Consider the following 24048-nt stretch of genomic DNA (forward strand, 5'->3'; position numbering starts at 1 on the left):
TGCTCCTAATCAGGCAAAATTGTCCTTCTCTCTTCTTTAATATCAACATGATATATTATGTCAGTGGACATACTGAAGTTTTTTTTTTTTCTTTAATTTATTGCATTCTGCTCCCACTTAACATCTCAGATATTAATAATGGTGCCCTCCAAAATATGCCGGCCCTAATTCAGTAAAAAAATTCTAACTACTCCTTTCCAAAGCAACATGAGTAACAAATATTTTTAAATATCCATACGTGATTTTGTGAAATGTATTATGTTGCTCTCTCTTCCACAGTTAAGTCCCTTTAATACATTAGTAGTTTCTGATAACACCAAGATCTTTGCATTAATTGCACTGAAAGATGGGTGGATATTTAAATAAAACTATAATTCACTGGAATGAAAATTGTAACACTATCTTCAGCCAAAAAAGAATAACAAGATCAAATAGAGCCAAATACTACACTGTTTTTATTGCGTATATTTCTCTTTTATATTTATTTTATGAAAATCAGCCACATTATCTAGTTACTATCGAAATTTAAGACAATATACCCAAACTGCCTTAAAATAATTAATTTTTTACTCATCTGCATGGAAACAACTAAGAAAATTACCCTTACTATCCTTGGAGCAACTTGTTATATCAAAATTATAAAAATTAATTATATTCCATGAAATTAATTCAATGAAAAACCAAAAAAAAACCAGTAACTCTCAAACCTTGAATCCATAACTCAAATGTAAGACAGATTTGTAATTTCTCAGCATTGAATCTAAAATTGTATACCTCACTTCCCAATCCCACAAAAATTACACAATAAAATTTCCAAATGTTATTTAAGTTAAATAAATCTAGTTATTTAGAGTTTCAAAACTAAGTTGTTTTATCTCAAAAATTTCTAAAACTATTTTGGTATGACATTCTTCATATCAAAAATACATTAAAATTATGCCTAATGGAAATGTACAATTTATTCTCATTCTGTTAACTATAACTAGTTAAAGCAAAACTATGCAAACTCTTGATCTTGTGAGAAAAGGTTTTGACTAGATTAACAGTGTTTATACTGGGATTGTAAAAACATTTTAAATCCAAATAAAAATGTACTCCAGATATCAGTTTTCATGATCAGGTGCCCACCATGACGGCATATTCTATTATTCAAACCAGTAACAACTGATTCAGAGACTGTGTGGTCAAATCAGAAAATGTTTTGCTAGGAAAACATGCCAACTGGCTAATATCTGAAGAAGTTCAAGATGGTCAATGCTTTAATTCTCTAATGGACATAGAAAGATTATATTTCTTAAGAATAAAATGAGAAAAATGGAAAAAAATCAGAGCATTATATTTTGTATATTTTACTGCAGTTACTTTTATAGTTATTCAAAAATTTAAATAAACCCTCCATTTTTAACTACCTGGAATTTTTGTTATCAAAAGAGAAAAAATAGATCTATTTAATAGCTATTAATTGGTTGTGTGACCGGGGGTAAAATACTGAAATTCCTGTGAGTACATTTCCTTGGTTACAAAATGAGATTATACAGATTAAATAACACCTGATAAATGGTAGGGGATTTTAAAAAATGTCAGTTTGCTTTCTCTTTTCTTATTCAAAGTGAAGTTGTTTATTTATTGAGGGGAGTATTAGATAAATGCAATACAACTGTAAAAAGTGTTTCTTCTTATTTGTTATGTCAATGTTAGGTCATTTTCAAATCTGACAGTCTACCACAGGCTGTGACTCTCTATCTTTGTTTCATTTACTGGAACATGTGTAATGTTCTTAAGGCTATTTAATGTGAAAAATACCATGTATCATTGTCAGATAGATTCAAATAATGAAGCCAACTCTAAAGAAAGGAAAAGGTAATCTAATAAAAGTCCTATAAATTTGCCATATGGTCCTCAATGAATCTATAATAAATTAAATCTTCAGCAGTATAAAACTCCTAAAGGTCAGATGATTTAAGCCAAAAAAAAAACAACAAAAAAAACTTCCCTTCAGAAAACATTCCCAAAACCTAAAACTCAAAGATTATTTTCTTTCTTACTGTATCTTTTTTTTTTATCCCAATTAAAGCAACTAAGAGAACAAACATGCCAGTAGACAAACTTCAGAGAATTAAAAACCTAAACAGAGCTCAGAGAGTGAGAAGTGCAGGTGAAGCATATATACAACCAACTCTATCTTTTTATTACTATTACTTGTGAATGCACCTGCAGGCATATATGTATGTTGTTTCATATTGCTGAATGACTTGGAAGTCTCAGCACAGTTGGGGATGCCTGAGCTAACGCAACATGGAGAGTGAGAGTCAAACAGAACTGCGACCCACCATCTCCACCGCATGTGTGAACACATATACACAAACTGTGAAAAGCTCAGTTGCAATTCACCTCTCCTCTTCTTTCCCACCCAGAGTCTGAACTTTCACTGTGAATTAAGCAAATTAGCAAGTAGAAAATTAACAAGTATAAAGAGATCTTGAGTGAGTGCTACACAGACAAGTCCTAAAGAAAAAATGACTTGATTTGAGTATTTCAATATATCAAGATTTTTACAATAAAACCTAAATTTTCTTCACAGTACATCTTACTTAGCATTTCAACATATTTATGTTTCAAAAATTATTCATTAACAATAAAAGGTGATATGAACATGGTCTATTTAATTCCAAAATACTCAATTACTATACAATAATGATTCTTAATAATTACTTCAATTTCTCTGTCCTTATTTTCCAGTGCATGGCTTAACCTTTGGTTAGTCTATTCCATTTTTACAGTATCTTCAGAATCTATTACTTACCTTAGTACCATTTCTTCAGGTTATTAAAAAGGAGAGGTTTTTTTTTTTTTTTAATGCTCAGGCAGTAAACTGGAAAGACTTGAATGTGGATTGCAATAGAGAGCAAAGGAAAGAGACTTTACAATGATCCTTGGGTGTCTAGCTTTGCAGACTGAGTGAACAATCGTATGTACAATTGAGACTCAGAATATGAACAAGAAGGTAAGCTGAGGGAGGAAATAATATGGTCTACTTAAAAAAAAAAAAAAAACTGATGTGGAGACAGTATTAGGACATCAAGGTAAAATGTCCAATAAGTACCTGATCATACCACGTAAGACTCAGTAGAGAAGTCTAGCATATAAATGCTGATGAAACAATGTAAGGCAAGTATATCTAGTCAATAGGTAAAATGTAGCATATTGGAAGACATTAACAATGTGTATAACAAAGAGTATCTAAAGAACATGTAGAACTCTTTTTAAAGAGTAAGAAGGAGATAAAAACAACTAAAAGCAAAAGAATATGCATGAACAGACAATAAAAAGAGGATATCTAAATAGTCAAATGAGCATTTTCAAAGATGTTTGAATGCTCTAGTTAATAGAAAAATTAAAATGAAATACCACTTTTTCTCTTTTCCAATGAAGTATGACATCTAATATGGAGAAAGAAAAGCAAATGGTACTCTCCTCTACTGTTGATATAAATGTAAATTCTGGCTGCACCTGGGTGGCTCAGTCAGTTAAGAATCTGACAATGGATTTAGACTCAGGTCATGATCTCACAGTTCATGAGTTCGAGCCCCATGTTGGGTTCACGCTGGCAGTGTGGAGCCTGCTTAGGATTCTCTCTCTCCCTCTCTCTGCCCCTCCTGAGGTCTCCGTCTCTCGTGTCTCTCGCTCTCTCTCTCTAGATGTATCTATCATATGACCTGCTGTGTATGGGGCCTAGAGAAACTCTTGTTCCATGCACAGACATCTCATTTCAATGCAGAATTGTTTACAATACCAAAACAACCTAATACCTTCAAACAACCCAAAGGTCCATCAGTGAGTAAAATGTATCAGTCACACAAAGGATGATTGTTAAAATGAATGAATTAAATCAACTTTTCTGTTATACCTAAAGAGGCCTTGAAACCAATATAAGAGGCAGAAAGAATGTATACCATCTGCTTTAATTTTAAAGTAGACACATTAACAGGGAAATCTACCTGACTGGATATGCAGAAAATCCCCTCCTGGTATAAAATACCTAAACTACAAAAGAAAATAAGAAATAACTTTTTCATGACTGAATTGTCCATAAAGAAAATTACAAAAGGTCAAAAACACATCAACTATTGGGACTTCATTAAGATAAAAAGCTTCTGTACAGGAAGGAAATAATAAATTCACCGCTAAATAGCAGCCTATTAAATGGGAGAAGATATTTGCAAATGACATACCTGATAAAGGGTTAGCATACAAAATCTATAAAGAAGTAATCAAACTCAACACCCAAAAAACAAGTAACCCAGTTAAGAAATGGGAAGACATGAAGAGACACTTTTACAAAGGCATCCAGATGGCTAACAGACACATGAAAAGATGCTCAATTGAGGCACCTGGGTGGCTCAGTTGGTTAAGCGTCTGACTCTTGATCTCAGCTCACATCATGATCTCAGGTTGGGGAGATGAAGCCTCACAATGGACTCTAGGCTGAAAATGAGGACGGAGCCTGCTTGAGATTCTCTGACTTCTCTCTGCCCTTCCCCCAACCCCCTCAAAAATAAACACATAAACATTAAAGAAAAAAAAAGATGCTCAATATAACCCATCATCAGGGAAATACAAATCAAAACCATATGAGATACCACCTTACACCTGTCAGAATGGCTAAAATTAACAACACAAGAAACAACAGGTGTTGGCGAGGATGCAGAGAAAGAGGAACCCACTTGCACTGTTGTTGGGAATGCAAACTGGTACGGGAATGCAAACTGGTACAGACAGTCTGGAAAACAAGAAAAGCTAAAAATATAACTACCCTATGATCCAGCAATTGTACTATTAGGTATTTACCAAAAAGGATACAACAATACAGATTCAAAGGGTACACGCATCTCTATGTCTATAGCAGCATTATCAACAATAGCCAAACTATGGAAAGACTCCAAATGTCCATCGACTGATGAATGGATAAAGAGGATGTGGGATATATATACAATGGAATGTTGCTCAGCCATCAAAAAAATGAAATCTTGGGGCGCCTAGGTGGCTCAGTTGGTTAAGCGTCCAACCTCAGCTCGGGTCATGATCTCCTGGTTCATGAGTTCAGGTCCTGCATCGGGCTCTGTGCTGACAGCTCTGAGCCTGGAGCCTGCTTTGAAATCTGTGTGTCCCTCTCTCTCTGTCCCTTTCCTGCTCACATTCTGGTCCCTCTCTCTCTCTCTCTTTCTCTCAAAAATAAGTAAACATTAAAAAAAATGAAACCTTACCATTTGCAATAGTGTGGATAGAGCTAGAGTGTATTAAGTCAATCAAAGAAAGACAAACAGCATATGATTTCACTCATATGTGGAATTTAAGAAACAAAACAAATGAACATATGGGAAGGAAGAGTGGGGTAGAGGAGAGCGGGGAAACCACAAGAGACTCTTAATGATAGAGAATAAACTGAGAGTTGATTGAGGAAGGTGGGTGGGAGATGGGCTAGATGGGTATTAAGGAGGGCACTTGTGATGAGCACTGGGTGTTGTATGTAAGTGAAGAATCACTGAATTCTACTCCTAAAATCAATATTGGACTGTATGTTAACTAAAATTTAATTTTAAAAAATGAAAGTAAAAACCCAAAAGCTCAAAAACAATGAGAAAGTGCCAGTATAGAGGGGTAAGCAAATGGTGGGGTGTAGATTTCCCTGGTAACTACCATTCCCTGACACTAAAGAAGTTGGTTTTTATGAACCCTGAGCACAAAGTTTAGGAGACAAATCTAAGCATAAAAAAGGTGGAAAGTTGCATCAGAGACCCTCCCCACCCACCCTTCCGAAGAAAGTCAAAGCCTCTAAGATGTGAGGGTGATCTGGCTGCAACATCTGTCACCCCATTGATCGCCAGGGTTGATTTGGCTGATCTGGCTGCCTAGGTGAGTGTCCCCTTCCTTCCTCACCACTCCATGTGCATCCCTCCCAAAGCTGCATGCTCAGTCAAAGAGGACGACCCTCCCTGAAAGAGGAGGACCATTCTTCAGTCGGGGTATACGAGTTGTTGCGCTCCCCTGCTAGGACCTCCAAACAAGCTCCTAAAGAAAGTCAAAGCCTCTAAAGGTCAACACTTTTTACAGGGCAGGGCACCTAGGTGGTTCATTCAGTCAAGCTTCAGATTCTTGATTTTGGCCCAGGTCAGGATATCTAGTCGTGACATAACATGGGTCATGAGAGATCGAGCCCTGCGTTGGGTTGAGCTCAGCGCTGGCCATGAAGCCTGCTTAAGATTCTCTCTCCCTCGCTCTCTCTTTCCTCCTCTCTTTCTCCCTCTCCCTGCCCCTGCCCCACTCACACACACTCTTTCTGACTCTCTTTCTCATATATATAAATATATAAATGATCTAGAGGTCAACAAGTCTTACTATGTCCACTAGAAAAAAATCTGCCCAGCAAAAGGTGAGGATGAAGATACTTGCCAGTGAAGAGACTGCTTTTTTTAAATGTCTGTTTATTTGAGAGAGAGACAGAGAGAGAGAGAGAGAGAGAGAGGAGAGATAAGGGGGAAGAGAGAGAAGTCCAAGCAGGTTCTACGCTATCAGCACAGACCCCAACACAAGACTCAACCTCACAACTGTGAGATCATGACCTGAGCAGACCAAGAGTCGGATGCTACTCAGGCGCCCCCAGTGGAGATTTCTGAAGCAGCCTCAGTATTGTGCTCACCTTTCTGGATAATCATCTTTTAGACTTTGCCTAATAATTTCTGTTGATAAAGGGGAGAACAGTCATCTACTTTGGCAGAAAATTGGGGGTTTATTCTCTGGACAGGGTAAAAGTCTCTGGACTGAAGACTTCAGTTGAAGAGTACCCAAATGCAAACAATAAGAATCACATGACCATTTATATTCTAAATGTTGATACTTCTTTCAAATACCCAACACGTTGGCAGCTCAACTTTATACTATTTGTGCAGGAGCAAAGACGACTCTTTTTTGAGAAAACTGTTCTAAAAGGGATATCCTAACGAGATAGGCATCAAATGTTCCCCAGCCAAATAGCCCAGTCAAGTCAGACTGACAAACCCTAACCCTCCACGAAGAGTTTCCAGAAAGCATTTTAGTGCTCTACTTAAATGTATATGGATGGTCAAGGATCATCATGAAGAAAGTTTCTAGTAGGAAGAAAGAAAACTCTTCCCAAACAAGACTAATAAAACAAGGAACTTGGAGGAAACATTACATAAGAAGAAAACCTCAAAAAAAATTATTAATAGTCTCAAAGGAGAAACAGTATATGCTTGCAGAAAGATCAGAACAGTATTTCAAAAAGAGAAAAAAAGAGTTCTTGGAAACTGAGAGGACGATAACAGGGCTGGCTTAGCTGGTAGAGCTCACGACTCTTGATCTCAGGGTTGTCTGAGCCCCACATTGGGTGTAGAGATTACTTAAAAATAAAATCTTAAAAAAAAAAAGAGAGAATAACAGAAAAACAATTATTAAACTAAAAAGAAAACATATTAAATACTGATTATCTTATTGAATATTGCTTGGAAGAAAAGTAAAAGATAACTGGATAAACTGATACATTCATACAGTGGAATATTATTCACTGCTGAAAAGAAATGAGCAGTCAAGCCATGAAAAGCCATGGAGGACCCATAAATACATCTGAAAGAAAGTGAAAGAAGCCAATATGAAAAGGCTATATATACTTCACAATTCCAACTACATGACGTTCTGAAAAAGGTAAACTATGCTGACAATTAAAAGATCAGTGGTTGACAAGAGTTGGGGAGAGGGAAGGAGAAATAGGTGGAATAGAGACAATTTTTAGGGCAGGGAGACAATTTTGTACAGTACTACAAAGGTGGATACATGTCTTATATACTTGTGAAAATCCACAAAATGTACAACACCAAGAGTGTCTAGGCATAAAGACTCAGGGTGTCTGCTAGTTATCATCAAATGGTTCATACAGACCAATATGAATAATATGTATGTGTGCCATATTTGTATGTATATTTATACATTATATACACATACAAAAATACTAAAATAATGATGCAAAGGTAGCAAAATATTAATTGGTGAATCTAAGTGAAGGGCATAAAGGAGTTCAGTATACTATTCTTGTGACTTTTCTCAAAGTTTAACTTTTTTTCTTTAAACACAAACTCCGAAAAGTGCTACGTCCATTTTTTTTTCAACATACCTACATAAAACTGATTTTTAACAATGACCATGATTAAAAATAAAAAACAGACAAATGGGTCATATAACCACCACCACCACCACCACCACTTCAGCTACCCTGGTTCTTTTGCATTTTCTCAAACTCTACCTGCAGTCTTCTACCCAGGGCCTCTGCATATGCTGTTCCTTCATCCTCATCATCTTGCCCCCGAGTCTTTGTCTAGTTAACTGCTCTCCTTCCTTTACAGTTCAGCTTGATCTCTCCAACCAGGCCAATTCCCTGGTCTCATGACCTCATAAACCTCTTCTCACAGCCATAGTTTTACATTTATTTGTATTTTTCTCTACTAAATGTCTACCTCGTCCACTAGGTAATAAGCTAGGAAGGAGCCATGTCTGGTTTTGCTCATCATTTTAACCTCAACACTTTTCACAATGCTTGGCACACAGAAGCTAAAAACAGGAAAAAAAAAAATGAAAAGAAAAAAAATCTGGGGAAGTTAGAAATTAACATTTAACATTTATATAAACAGCTGTGTTGGCCTCTTTGCTGTTCCTTGAACATGTCAGGCATATTCCTACCTTAGGGCCCTACCATGAAAAATGGAAGTCCCTTCCATTTTGTCTGGTAGTCCCTTCTCACAAAAATTCCCATGACTAGTTCCTTCTTTCCCCCTTCAAATCTGTGCTTAAATGGCAACTTGTAGATAAGGCCTTCCTTGACCATCCTTTTTCAAACTGCAAGACCTCTTTTACCTCAAACTCTATACATTCCATAACTGCAAATCTTGTTATTTTTCTCTAGAGTACTTGATCTAAAATAAAATACTAAATATCTTATTTATTAGAATATTATCAGGGGCGCCTGGGTGGCTCAGTTGGTTGAGCGTCCGATTTCAGCTCAGGTCATGATCTCACGGGTTCGTGGGTTCAAGCCCCGCCTCAGGCTCTGTGCTGACAGCTAGCTCAGAGCCTGGAGCCTGCTTCAGATTCTGTCTCTCTCTCTCTCTCTCTGACCCTTCCCTGTTCATGCTGTCTCTCTCTCAGAAATAAACAAAACATTAAAAAAAAAAATTTAGAGTATTATCTCTGTCTCTCCCCACTAGAAGATTAATGTTGTAAGAGCAAAGATTTCCTTCAAAATGTTTAAAGTTTATTTATTTTTGAGAGAGAAAGCATGTGCACATGCAAATGGAGGAGGGGCAAGGAAAGAGGGAGACAGAGAATCCCAGGCTGGCTCCACAATACCAGCACAGAGCTCAATGTGGAGCTCGAACTCACAAACTGAAACCATGACCTGAGTCGAAGTCAGATGCTTAACCGACTGAGCCACCCAGGTGTCCTGCTTAGAATGTTTAGAATAACATCTTGCATTTGGTCAAAACTCAAATATTTGTTAAAAGAATGACTATGTCAGAATTTTGTCAAAATATATGTTCAAAGTTTATCTTAATATATACACCAAAATATATATGTTTGAAACACGCAAAACTTCCAATTATCATGTCTAATAAAAACTATCTCTTGTTTTAAGATTATATAATTCCTAATCTTTAGGTGTTAAAATATTCTTCCTTTTCTAAATGATGGTTCAAGTAACTAGTTTTTCTCAATGGCCTTATTTGCCAATGTGAGAAATGATCAAATCTTGTCAAGGTCTAATGCTGTTTTGGAAATTTTATTGGTGCACAAAATCTAAAAATCTGGGAACTATTGACATAACAAATTAAAATAACTCATCAGAATGTCACTTCACTATCTTGCCCAACAGGCCCACTGAAACTATTCCACCCTTCATATAAGGAGATACTCTCCTTATTCTATTTGAACCATCAAGACTTTGATCCCTCTGGATACTTCCTAACTTCTCCCTTCCTTCATCCCTTCTTTAAAACCTTCCCATCCAAAGACTTCCCTCTCCTTTAAGTTTTACTACCTAAAATCCAAAATTTTTAAATCATTTTCTTACCACTCCATCCTATATTCATCCTTCTCTCATCTGAACACCTTTAAGCACAGCTCGTTCCAAACACTAGTTTGTTCCAAGCCAACTACATAAGAACCAGATTAAGAAAAGATTTTAAAATGACAATTTTCAGAATTTCAGTGTAGATTAGAAGATCAGAATTTCCAAGACTGGAGTACAGAAGCCAGTATTGTTTAAAAACATTCCCAAGTGATTCTGATTCATAACCTGGCTTAGAATAATCAATCTATACCAGAGAGTCTGAAATTAGTCATAAAATACTTCAATTATATTAAAATAAACATTATTCATGTATACCTTCTACAACTTTTTAAATAAGTCATAAATAAAAATATTTTTAACAATAATAATAGTCACATGTTGATCTCAAAATTTCAAATTAAACATTGAATGTGCATGTCCTACGTTAAATTATACATATGAAGGCCTCAATTCTGAAGCAAGCCATTTCAAATCCAACTGTAATATTTTGACATACATATACAGAAGCATTTTTACATATGCAGAGGCATTTTTGAAAACAGTATATTCATATTATCATAGGAAAGCATATATTGGAAAGAAATTAATATAATTAAAATGAGCAATTACCAAAATTCACTTAAAAAATAAGTAGACCTAAATATAGTCTACTAACCTGTTTGTTGTTCTCCGCCATGGAAAGCTGCAATGCCAAAAGCATGGAGTCTGCACCGCATACAGTAGTTCTCTCGGAGTCACAAAAAATGCGCCAACTCCTTCTGAACTCTTTAATCATATCCAAGACAGACTTTTGATTAAGCACAGCCATCCTCTGAAAGTAGGACAGAATGCAATGTTAAAAAGCTTTATTTTAATTGGAAACTAATACTTAACATGTGTAAGAAAGCAGAGTTAGAGAAAAATAAGTAGTGAATGAGAGGTCATTTCATGTTTACTAAGATTGCTTTTAATTAAATTTAGGAAAACAGAATAACACAACTTCTGCCCAATCATATTTTCCTCTCCTTTAGTTTTCTTAAGCCAAATCTTTTGAAATAACAAAATCCAACCTTCAATCTGATAACTCATACAAAACAAATATGTAAATTCTACAAACATAATTATAGGTACGGACATAGCTAATTAAAGCAGGAGTTTCAAAATATTTGTTATATTTGTTTTGAGATAGATGCTAAATGTGTAGTAAAAAGAGCTCTTTAAAAAAGGCCAATTTCCTCCTGTTCCTACATTGTCCCAAAAGAAATAGTCTATTTTTCCACCCTTTTAAATATGGGTCAGTCTAGTGACTTAATTTACCAAGTGAATATGGCAAGAATGACGTCCTGGGAGTTCAAACCAAGATCTCAAAAGGCTCATGCAGAAAAGAGTTACTACAGCAGGCCTGATATCTATCTTTTGAAAGTCCTGCCTACAAGGCTGGCCCTTGGCTGCACCTGGGAACTTAGAATTCAGGAGGGTTTCCAGTAAGAGTGGCTTACTATGACTAAACTGTTTATACAAATAATATAGTTTATGCTCAACACAATGCTTTCTTTCTGAGTTTGAAATTTTAGAACATAGACAGAGGATGCTTACATCAGTACCCTGGCCACTGAGTCTCTAAAGAGTTTCCTGATAGACAATATTTCACATGAGTTGTCACGACTTTTTGCTGGAGGACTTAAGCATATCCTGTGTGACTCTGTTATACACCTTCTCTCCATGTAGCTTCTCTCTTGGTTGATTTTGTTTAGCATCTTGTTGCTGTAATAAATTAGAGGTATGGGCACAACTAGATGCTGGGTCCTCTGAGCCTTAGCAAACATCCAACCTGAAAGTGGTCTTAGGGACCTCCTTTGGAGTTTTAGTTCTTACTCTCTTGCTACTTATGAAAAAGTCCAAGTTTGCCTGTTCAAGAGGCCATAGAAGAGAACCAATGCACTCCAGCTGACAATACCAACCAACTTAAAGACAATACCAACTTAAAGACATGTGAGGCTATATTAGACTTTCCAGCCACCATCAACCTGCCAGATGAACTGTAGCCCTATTAGTGAGCCCAGGCATGACTAGCAGAACCACCTAGGTGAATCCAGCCCAAATTGCTGGTCCACAGTATCACAAGCAAACAAAGTGGTTGCTGTTTTAAATCCACTAAGTTTTGGAACAGTTTGTTACACAGCAGTAGATAACCAATATCTAATATTCAGCAGTTGCTTGGTGCCAGAAACTTTTCAAAAGCTTAATATTTATTACCTCATTTAATCTTTGCAAGACTCCTATGAGGAAGGTCTATTATTACCTTCATTTTACCTCTGAAGAATGTGATGCCTTATGTCACGCAGGTAGTAAATGGCAAAACAGACTTAAACCCAAGATGCTTAACTCCATAAGCTATGCTCTTAAGTCACTGTATTACATAACTTCTCCTGATAGACAAAAGTCTTTCAAAATAATCAGATGTAGTTCCAATGTTTTATATACCCAGGTCTAAATAAGGAAGCAATTCCTTTCTCTTGAGTTTACAGTTATGCCCACTAAAAGTTGTTTTTTTCCTAGTTTCTTTTAAGTATGCTCATTTCTAACATATTCATATGCCATTATTTTATTTTGGGTATATTTTACTGTATATATCCCATTTATTAGCTTTCAGTTACGTTTTTTCTTTTTTTATGTGGCATAAATAGAATTCTAGATATTTACTAGGTATCTGGGTTCATACAATCAAGAAAATGGGTACATAATATTTACAAAGCAATAATTCATAGTTGCATCAGTGATGCAATTTAAAGATACAGGTAAAAAACTATAAAATATCTACATCTATACAAATACTAATAAATAGCTAAAAGTTATGTTTCTCTTCAAAATATCATCCTCATTTTTTTTTTAAAGCTTATTGGGTAGGGGGAAGAGAGAGCGTGCCAGGGAGGGGCAAAAAGAGAGGGGGTCAGAGGATCCAAAGCAGGCTTTGCACTAACAGCAGAGAACCCAATGCAGGACTCGAACTCACAAACCAAGAGATCATGACCTGAGCTGAACTCAGATGCTCAACTGAGTTACTCAGGTGCCTCATCACCCTCATTTCTTAAAAGAAAAAAAAAAAAAGAAAATGAAAAAGTAAGTTTTCAGTGATATCAGTTGGCATGAAATAAATCTTCAGTATTAAATTATTTAGGGTATTATTTAAAAGTTGAAGTTCAGGGACANGAACTATACCTGGCATCTGGAGGAGTTGAACCTCTGATAGTAAAGGTTTAAGTTTTATGCAATTACCGGGCTCTGCCAAGTTTCTTAGTTTGCTAAGAAAGCAAACTAGTCAAGAATTAACTTACTAGCTATGAGATCTATGCCAAGTTATGTCACCGCTCCTGCCTCAGCCTCCTTGTACTGAAAATGAAAATAATAATTTCTATCTCACAGGATTTTGTGAAAAATAAATGACATAAATACAAGCTCAGCTTTTAGCAGTGTCTGGCACATATAAAAGCTAACTGTCTCATCCAGGGGTCAGCACACTTTTTGAAAAGGACCAAATAGTAAATATTTAAGGAGTGCAAGGCATACAGTCTGTCACAACTATTCAACTTGACCTTGCTGTGCAAAAATAGCCATAGACAATACATAAACAAATGGGCATAGCTATGCTTCAACAAAACTTTATGGAAACTAAAATTAAATTTCATGTAACTTTCACGTGTCACAAAATACTATTCTCTTGTTTTTGTTTCAACTATTCAAACATGTAAAATCTATTCTTAGCTCAGGAACTGACTGCACAAAAACAAATAATGTCCTAGTTTGCCAACTCTGGTCTAGTCTCCATTTTTTCAGCAGCTAGCTGGCTGTTTGGGCCTAGGCAATAAGTTTTACAACTGACTACCTGTACCTTCCAGCCAGTTATGAGAAGTCAATGAGACAATGAATATGCAAGCACTATGAATGTCAGGTTGCACTATACAAAAACAGTAGTAGAAGGTGCCAGAGATGATAAATACCCATTTTTAAAAAACTGGATTCCAAACCACACTGTAGCTCACTAGAGAGAGTGTAAGATGGTAAAAGAAATTTTGAGTCAGACATTTCAGGGTCCACAACCAGGTTCCCCAATTTATGAGATGTATGTCCTTCAGTATTTAAAATCACTGATGAATATAAATTTCCTCAAATGTAGAAGTTAAGAGATCTCCTACCTCATAAAACTATGAGACAACCCACCTGGTTCCTGCGCACTTAATAGGTGCTCAATTGAAAAAAAAAAAAAGAAGGCAGTCGGTGCTATCATCGTCAGAACACAGATCCTAAATATTCCTTAGGAGAATATAATAGGGAGAGGGCGAAAAGACTCAGAACTGGAGCCTGCGCATGTCTTGGTACTAGGACCTGGTTTCCTGCCAGCCTAATGAACCTAAATACGCCTCTACTGGGTTCAGTCTTCCAGTCTGCAGATGATCCCTCAGGACCTTCTAGCTCTATTCATCACCAGATATTGTGAACTCTGTTCAACACCCCCAGACGCAAAGCCACTGAACAAATAATACCCTAGACGGTTACTTAGCTGTCACCGAAAACCCCTCACCAGCCGCAGCCTGAATCACAAATTAAGTACGACAGTAGGGTAAGGAAGAGACGAGGCTCACCTGGCTCAAAGTAGACCCGGTAGGTGCCGACCCAACAGAAGCGAAGTCCTGCCGCGCCGCAGTCTCGAAGTTGTCCATTTTAATTTTAAATCTCGCGGGAAGGCTCGGGAGCCAATCGCTGCTTCCGCCCTCTGACCCGGAAGCAAATCCGAGGGCGCCGCAGCAGCCCCTAACGGAGACCAGATTCCTTCTGGCCACTTCCCGACGCCCCCGGTGCGTATCACACGGAAACTCAGGGGGGACGCGCTGCTTTGCTTCTGGCCGCCCCGCGCTCCCATCCTTTTCGTGCGAGTTCCTTTTCTCCCCGGGCCGTGCTCCACCTCTCCTCCTTCTGACCTAGGGCTTCGGAGGTGGTAGCGGGGTCTCGCGGGACTTGCCTGGTTGGGGAGAGGTGTTGGGGCTCTTTAAGAAGACTTCGGTTGTTCCTTCCCTCTTCTCCCCTCCGGTTTTAGAGAGCAAGTCCAGCCCGCGTTGTACTGTAAAATCCTGAGAATGTAATGAAACTGGGCACTAGTTTAATGAGGAATAGGGGACCGAGTTTCCGGACCTCGAATCTTCCACTTCCCACCCGCGCTGCCTCTGAGGGCATCCACCTGCTGGTCACCTTTAACAAACGCCCAGTCCCGGATCCCCTCTCCTCTAGTTACTAGCCTAGTTTATAGGCTCCCTGAGGTGCGATTCATCTGATTCTCAGTAAATACTTATCAGGTTCTTGATGTGTTACTGAGCCCAACTGTTCTCAGGACGACTGCATCCAATTAAGGTAGAAAAAAAAAAAAAAACTCTTTAGCTCCCTAAGTCTCATCTGGGAATACTACTTCCACAGTGCACACCAGGCTGTGACAGGCTGGTTGAAGTTTTGTGCCTGGTTTTTTGAATATTATCTTTGTATCACACATTTCGGCACTCCTTCCTCCAGATCCTCTATTTTGGATCTGCTTATGTTACTGCTCCTTTCATGAGCACTGAATCATGACTGTTACCGAATATTGTAATCTTCAAGGCAGAGGGCTGTATTTTACTTCTCTAGCACTGGTGTCCAACACATAGTAAAGTATTTCAAATGCTGTCTCGTCTTATGATCTTGGCAGCTAACTAACATATTAAATCTCTATTTCTTTGTCTGTAAAATGGGAACCATAAGTAGTACCTTACTCTTAAGTTTGGAAATACTAGGTGTCCTGGTGTAAGTAAAATCCTTAACATGGAACCTACAAGTGGTGCCTTGTAAATATTCAGTATCATTAATTTTTTTATGAATGTATTTACTATTACAGTGGTTACATCTTCCATGTACTTACTATATTTTTTAGTTCATCTAAACAGGATATGATGATTTATTCTGCAGGTATCACTCTTAAAGTATTTAAAGAAGTACTTGACATTTTTTTTAGCTGTCTCTGGCATCTGAAACACCATGTCCTTATTTTGATTTATTTGCTGAAAGCGACTAACACTTTGATGGTTTCTATCTAACTGTCTGTGCTGTCATCCACAGTTTCGTGACCTTGTCCAGTAGAAGACTATTTTATTTTTACAAGTGTTCAAATATTGACATACAAGATGAAGCAAGATGCCACAAGAAATGCTGCCTACACTGTGGATTGTGAAGATTATGTGCATGTGGTAGAATTTAATCCCTTTGAGAGTGGGGATTCAGGAAACCTAATTGCATACGGTGGCAGTAATTATGTGGTCATTGGCACGTGTACATTTCAGGTTAGTGTACAAAACTCAGTGAATGACAGTGCAGCTATTTCACTGGTTAAAAAAAAACTTTGGTAAACTTTGGCTAAATTTGGAAAGCATATTGAGTTTGAATATAAGGAAAAATATGATATGAAGAACTACAGAGGAAGATATTCCCAGTATTATATGCCTGAGATTTGTGAAAACATTAAATAAGTAGTGAAAAGACTATAAGGCTTCTCTTTTGCCTCATGTTTAGAAGTGGAATATTCTAGTAATTGAAGGTTGTGATTAACTGAACATTAGGTATATATAGGGAAACATGAGTTCTAAGTAATCCAATTTTTCTTCATTCTACTTTGACGTAGGAAACAAGCCTTAAAAATGATCCTCCAGGAGATTTCACAGCCTGTCAGGATATTCAGCTTTTCTATTCATATGCTGTCTTGCTTCTCATACATCTAAAGCATATATCCAGAGTATACAAAGTATGAGCCCATATTAATTGAGAAGACAATTTAGCACAGTCATTAAGACAACTCTGGCACCAAAATTCCCAGATTTTTACTCCTGCATTGCTTTACCTCTTAATAGCTTGACCAGGTACTTCTCTTCTTTAAAAATGAGGAAAATAATACTTAATGGGGTGTTATGAGAATGTAGTGAGTTAGTACATGTGAAATTTCTAGAAGGCATCTGGCACATTTAATGCATCATGTACATACATGCATGTTTTAACTGTTGTTGATTTGGTCAGCATTGCCCCCTAGCACAGGCGCATATTTAATCACCAAAGCAAAATTGTTTGCGGTGAGCACACATCATGTTTTCTCACAGAAAAGCTAGTTCCACGTGTGGAAGAGTCTAAACAATGAGAGTTCAACCCTCAGAAATCTTGGCTAATCCTTTATTTACCAGAATATTATTCATAGAACAATATTTCTCAAGATTAATCAATGAAGTGATTTGGCAGTGACCAGTTTTCAAAGATTTAAAGTAACTTTACCACTAACGTACTGTTTTTAAACATTATTTCCTCTTTGACTCAGGAGGCAGTTCAATATCTTACAGTATTTGGTCATCATAAATGCAATTTAGCATTTTACAGTACAGTAAATAAAGTTACAAAGTTAGACTGCATGAATTTTTATCCTTTATCCTTATAAAGTATGAATTAAAGGCTTTAGTTTTTTGGTGTCCGAGTCGAATACAGGAACTCTTACATTGTCCCACATTGTCTCTTAAGGTTGAGATAGGAATTGCTAGCTTTCAGACTAAGTGACCCTTGGCCTGACTTTAGCTGGACTTCTTGGTTAGGATCAAAAAAAGTCCACATGATTAGGAGAAATAATATAACATACTCTTGAAAAAGGAAAAAACTATCTAGTGCAGGCTACTAACCTACAAAAGAATAAAGCAGCTCCCTACAGATGAACTTTTTACTTCATTATTTTTAAAATAGCTGTGAACATAGAATTGTGTTTAAAAAATATTGAAAAAATATACTTTATCTCTTGTTCAGCTAGGAAATGAGAAAGTCAAGAAGGGAGAAAAATTTTTTAAAAAGCAGAGGTGATGAGTGGCAGGGAGAAAATGGAAGCAAAAGACAGTAAATGAGAACTAACAAAAACATTTGTATTGCTTTGTCATGTCTTGCACATTGTCCTTGTTGATCCTCAGACCTGTCAGATTGGCAGTCTAGGTCTTACAGCCAAGTTACCTTAAGAAAGAATTGGATTTTATCAATTTGGCAAGTAGTGAACACAAATATTCTGTGCCAAGTATTGGAGATATAATTAAACAACTGTCCTTGACCTCATAGAGTTTCGATTTTACTTCAAAGAGTTTCAGGGATTTGTATGACTGGTAAATGAAAAAACAAGATCTTGACCTTGTTTCTAAACCCCTGTTCTTTTCCTTCTGTGCTGCCAATCACACAGGTTGCAACCATATTTCAAATATTTTTGCATGAAAATTGAGTCCCAATAATCTGCGTTTGAGGATTCAGAATAAATAATTGCTTCCCTTTTAAGTTTTTTTTTAACTCTAATTAAACACTATTAAACATTGATTCTATTTTCTTATGTTAGAATCTTCAAGTCCCATAGTATCCAATTTCCTGCCTCCCTCTTGTCTGAGAGAAAGTGAAGTAAAGGTAAATTGAATTAAAGGTTTTCCACATTCCTGTTGGAAAGGCAGTCCTCATTCTAAGACTCGTAGGAAAAGTCAATGTAGTAGGTTTAAATTTCAACAAAGCATTTTTCAGAATCTTCTGGTGTTCTTTTGAATATGGTGGAAATTTGAGCTGAATGATAGTACTGTTAATTGATGTCATATATTTGTCAAGTATTAACTGCAAGTCAGGTGCTGGGAACTGGTAATACATGTTAAAAAAGCAAGGACCCTGACCTCAAGATGGTTAAACATAAAACAATGCAGCAAGAAAACTGCTATAAAAAGTTCTCTGTGCAAAGGATAGAGGAAACATGAAAGTTTCTAAGTCTATTCAAATGGTCACCAGTAGTGCATTGGGGCCCTTACTGGGGTTTGAATGAAAACATTTGATTTAAGCAAGCTCATTGAATTTATATAGAACATGAAGCTGAGAAGGATACCTATTGCTTTGGATGATAAACTACATTTAACAAGTATTTATTAAGCACCTGTTGTATGCCAGACAGTGTACTTAGAATTCAACTATTATTTAATAGATTGGATTAATGGGCCAAGTTGAACAAGCTAAAAATTAATAAAGTCTTGAAATGATAGTCTCCTAAAGCTAGAAGAGACAGTTGTGACTTACAGTTTTTAGTCGCCTGGATGTTCACCATGAATCAGTGCAATGATTAACTGCCAAATTCAATGCTGTCCAGTATTAATACAATGTGAGCCACAAATATATAAATTTAAGTGTTATAGTAACCACATTATTAAAAGTAAAAACCAGGAGAAGTTAATTTTAATAATGTGGGTTTTTTTTAACCCATTTGGTAGCCAAAATATTTCATGTGTGACCAATATAAAAAATTAATGAGGAGCACCTGGGTGCTCAGTTGGTTAAGCGTCTGACTTCAGCTCAGGTCATGATCTCGCGGTTTGTGAGTTCAAGCCCCTTGTCAGCCCCTAGAGCCTGCTTTACATTCTGTCTCTCACTCTCTGCCCCCTCCCCCGCTCATGCTCTGCCTCTCCCTCTCTCAAAAACAAACATTTTTAAAAAGGGGGTGTTTTTAAGTTAATGAGATATTTTATATACTTTTTATACTAAGTCTGAAATCTGATGTGGATTTTGCAGTTTATATAGTATACACAGTTTGAACTAGCTGTATTTCAGATATTTAATCACCCCATGTGCTGGTGGCTACCATACTGGACAGTGTAGCTCTATATTCTCCTGTATAAATTGACAGGGTTGTTTAATGTTTCCTTCAGTTCTCAGCAGTGTATATTATGGTGCAAAGGAGATGATGTATTCAAAGACGGATTTCAGAATGTTATTAAAATGTTTAAAATTGTCATGTGAAAGAGAAATTAGACTTTGAATGGTAAACGTATTGTGTGTTACTTGTCAAATCTGTCTGAGTGGAGTTATGGCTTAATAGTGCTTTAAGACTGATGCTGAATCTGCTCTTTTGAGTGTGTTCACCTAAGGAGAGATCAGCTGTGGTCAGACACCATCACTGAAGTTGGCTTCATCCATATGTTTTCAGAAAGCAGGAGCACTGAGTAGAATTTACAGGGAAACAGATTTAGGTTTAATGTTAAAGAGAACTCTTCTAATTAGAACTACCCCTGAGTTGAATAAGTTCCCCCCAAAAGTAGCTAATTTCCTGTCACTGTCTGCAGACTCTTCAGATGTTCTATAAAGTCAAGTGTGAGATGAAAGAAGTGGACTTAAATTGTTACCCAAAATCTCATCTGACTAAAATTCTGTATTTGGCCTTAAAAGGGTGTGGTGGGAAGGCCTGCCAATTTCAAACCCTTAGAATAGCCCTTTCAACCAACCTGGCTTTGCCCCAACCTCAAATACGCCAGAGCCTTATATAATGATTTGTATTGTAGCAAGTTTTCCAAAGTATCTTAATTTCCTGTCTATACAATACTGCCTACACCCGAAACTAAACTTAAAATAGCATTCGTCTCTGCCTATACCACACACACACCCTTGCCTTTTAGTTGGCTCCATGGCAGACATTGCTGCCAGGAAAAAAGGTTTCACTGGTAATACATAAAGCTCAGGCTATACAGTCCCTAGAACTTCTTTATCTCCATCCACCACCCAAAAACTGTATATACTTTGGGTAACAAACTGTAGGACCCAATTGTCAACACTGTTGTTACAGTAGCAAAGTAATGTGTGTTTTGATGGTGAAAACTTCATTTTTAGAAGATTGATTTGTCCAGTGTGGAAAAATAGACGTAACCCAAACTGTGAAGTCAGCTATGATTAGGCTCTTAACCTTATTTTAAAATTGCTTAGTGGTTGCTGCCTTGGCACATCTGGCTGTTAACTATACAGTTATTATACGCGCAGATTATGAAGTAATAAAAGTTGACAGTGTTTTTCTTTCCTTGATAAGTGCATTTCTATTTCCTTTTTTTCATCTATGGAAAAATTTTTTGCTGTTAACTCTAAGTTCATCTGAAATTTAAAGTTATTTTCTAGGGCCATCTGAATAATGTGGAGAAAGCCCTGTGTAATCTATCTGTGAAATGGCTTTTCTAGGATCCCTAAGGCTATCCTGGAAAAATCTACACATCCCATAGGATTCAGTTAAAGTACTCATTCTAAAACTTTGTACTTAGATTCAGAATGAAGGGAATTATTAAAACAGGCCTTTAGGTAATATTTCTATCTATGTAGACATAAGTATTCCATTAAATAATAAGTTTCACCTGCTCCAGATTTTTTCCCTGATGATATAACTTTATAAACTTATAAAAGTGTTATAAAGGATAACTTATAAAAGATAACTATAGCCACTTAATACAGAGGATTCCTTGGGCAAATCTGTCATGAAAATTTTTGCTATGGTTTCTAGACTCGGTATTGATTTAAATAAGAAGACAAGAATTTACTTATTTTTAAATTATAATATCTTAAGCTTATAAAAATTATTTTAAAATATGTATTGTCTATAAAAGGTGTAAAGAATAATAAAATAGGGGCACCTGAGTGGCTCAGTCAGTTGAGCATCCAGTGTTTGATTTCAGCTCAGGTCACGATCTCATGGTAAGATCAAACCCTGCATCGGGGCTATGAGTGCAAAGCCTGCTTGGAATTCTCTCTCCTCTGTCTGCACCTCCCCCCTCTCTCTTAAACGAATATTTTAAAATAATAATAATAATAAGTTCCTTTATGCCCAAAACCTGGCTTACGCAATGGATCATTAGCAATTACTTCAAAGCCCTCTGGGTGTTCTCCCCTTACTGCCTTTCCTTCTCACACCAACGAGGTAACCATATCTGAAATTTTGTGTTGGAGAGTCTTTGTTTTTCTTTATAGAGTTACCGTATATGTAGGTGTTGCAAATTAGTATATTTTTCATGTTTTAACCTTTATTTCAATGGAAGTATTCTGTATTCTGTTCTTCTACAGTATGTTCCTATTACCAATGTATTTGTTAGATTCCTCCTGTCAGAGTTCATTTATTTTCATTGTTATATGATATACAAATATAGCATGATTAATGTATTCTTCTGTTGGCGATTTAGCTTACTTTTTGTTTTTTACTCTTGAAAACCTTGCCAATATGCATATTTTTATGTCTTCTGTTTGTGTTTTGTTACCTCCTCCTTTAATTGTTTTCTTCCCTGATAATTTGGTTGTATATACTGTTTATTTTAATGGTTACCAAAAACACTTTAACATACACACTTAATTAGACAAAGTCAAAATTAATATCTTTAACTTCTTGAACAAAATAAGGATCTTTGACTCTTGAACTGTTACCACTCCCTTCAGACTTACATTACTGTCATATTTTATTTCTGTCATTTTTCTTTACAATTTAACACATGAATTTAAGTGTTTTCTGTGGCTAACATTTGTTTAGATTAATCCACCTGTTTGCATTTGATTTTTTTTACTCACTTTTCCTTGTATCTCAGGCCTTTTCTTCTAGGGTCATTTTTCTTCACCTGGAAGTACATTCTCTACTATAAGAAAAACTTTACTACTAAATTTTTACTACTAAATAATTTCTAATATATTAGATTTTTCCAGCCACTCTAAGGGTCTGTTACAAGTTACTCTATGTTGTTTACAACTCCTTTAAAATCTAAAAATGATTCTCAGCTCATGGGCCAACAAAACCAAGACATAGGTCAAATTTTGCCTGTCCTTGGTTGCCACCCTCTGCTTTAAGAGATCTTTTAGCGAGAGTTTATTGATGCTAAGTCTTGGTTTTTGTTTTTCTGAAAATATCTTTAATACAGCTTCATTCTTAAAATGAAGTGTTTAGTTCTAGAGTTTTTTCTGTCATCATTTTGAAGATCTTCTTCTACTGTCTTCATACATTTGTTGTTTCTGCTTAGAAGTCTATGGTTGTCCTTTTATAGGAAATCTCTTGTGTAGGAAACCTGTCTTTTCTTCTGGCTCCTGTTGCTGACACCTCCCCTCACCCCCCACACACACCCGGCCTTCTGCCTCCCCACCATTCTCTCCCTCAATATGTATATACACATACACACAAATACATATCATGAGATTTGTGTGTATATTCTGAAGCTTCACTATGTTGTATCTGCCTGCAGATTTTTTTTTATTTAAGCTACCTGGGATGTATTGTTCTTTCTAAATGTGCATATTGGTGCCTGTCATCAAGTGGAGAATCCTTTGACATTATCTCTTCAAATATTGCCTCTTCCCTCTATTCACTCCTCTACAACCTCAATTAGATATGTGGTGGAATTTTTCATTGAATCCGTCTTCTCTTGTCTTCACTTTGCTCCATTCTGAGTAATTTTTTCAAGTCTGTCTTCCAGCTGCTCTAAGCATTGGGGTTTTTTCCTTTATGGTATTTTCATCTAAAAGTTTTGTTTGGTTCTTTTTTAAATGCCTAATCGTTTTTGGTAATCTCTTGCTGCTTACTCATACTTGTGTTTGTGATACTTTTTTTCCCCACATATATGAGTGCACGCGTGTAAAGTCATATTTGATTGAACTATGGCGGAACTTTTTGAAACCTGGATAGAGGTAGTTCATCCAAAGAGAATGTACCTTTGTCTGTCAAGCGCTCAGGGCCACTACCAACATATGACCATTTTAAAATGTCATTTTCTGAAGCGCATAGTTAGTGTGAATTCAGGCCCCAAACTCATGTGAAGACCAGTTTATGGTTGAGATTTTCTTATAAGTGGCATTTCTCTTTCTTAGCCTTCACTCACGGTAGATATTTTGCAGAGTAGTTTTGGTTTTCTGGTTTTACTCCTACTTCACCTTTAAAAGTCCTGGATATATGCAGAAGTCTCTAATCGTCCTTTCTTCTGCAGACACTAAGCTTTGTCTTTTTGCCCTGTAAACTGAAGCCATTAGTTCTTGGATGTGGGCAGAAATACTTAAGATAGCTGCATGCCTCAGTGCTCAGTTGCCTCCCTGGATTTGGA

General features: G+C 36.6%; 2 protein-coding genes across 3 annotated transcripts in view; one reads left to right on the forward strand and one right to left on the reverse strand.

Moving 5' to 3' along the window:
• Window positions 1-14832, reverse strand: part of PARPBP (PARP1 binding protein) — a 56447-nt gene extending 41615 nt beyond the window's left edge. The window contains exons 1-2 of the mRNA XM_077772207.1: window positions 14755-14832; window positions 10791-10946 (exon numbers count right to left, since the gene is read on the reverse strand). Of these exons, the coding sequence (XP_077628333.1) occupies window positions 10791-10946; window positions 14755-14832 (234 nt within the window). The remainder of the gene's footprint in view (window positions 1-10790; window positions 10947-14754) is intronic.
• A 76-nt stretch (window positions 14833-14908) lies between these two features.
• Window positions 14909-24048, forward strand: part of NUP37 (nucleoporin 37) — a 42821-nt gene continuing 33681 nt past the window's right edge. The window contains exons 1-2 of one of the 2 annotated variants that reach the window (XM_077772175.1): window positions 14909-14967; window positions 16253-16473. In XM_077772175.1, coding sequence (XP_077628301.1) covers window positions 16318-16473 — 156 coding nt within the window. In that variant the 5' untranslated portion in view covers window positions 14909-14967; window positions 16253-16317. Of the gene's footprint in view, window positions 14968-15421; window positions 15518-16252; window positions 16474-24048 lie in introns of those variants that run through there. The other variant, XM_077772176.1, reaches the window with a different exon arrangement.

This window comes from Crocuta crocuta, unplaced genomic scaffold, assembly GCF_008692635.1.
Source record: "Crocuta crocuta isolate KB4526 unplaced genomic scaffold, BGI_CrCroc_1.0 scaffold216, whole genome shotgun sequence".
Classification (NCBI taxonomy): domain Eukaryota; kingdom Metazoa; phylum Chordata; class Mammalia; order Carnivora; family Hyaenidae; genus Crocuta; species Crocuta crocuta.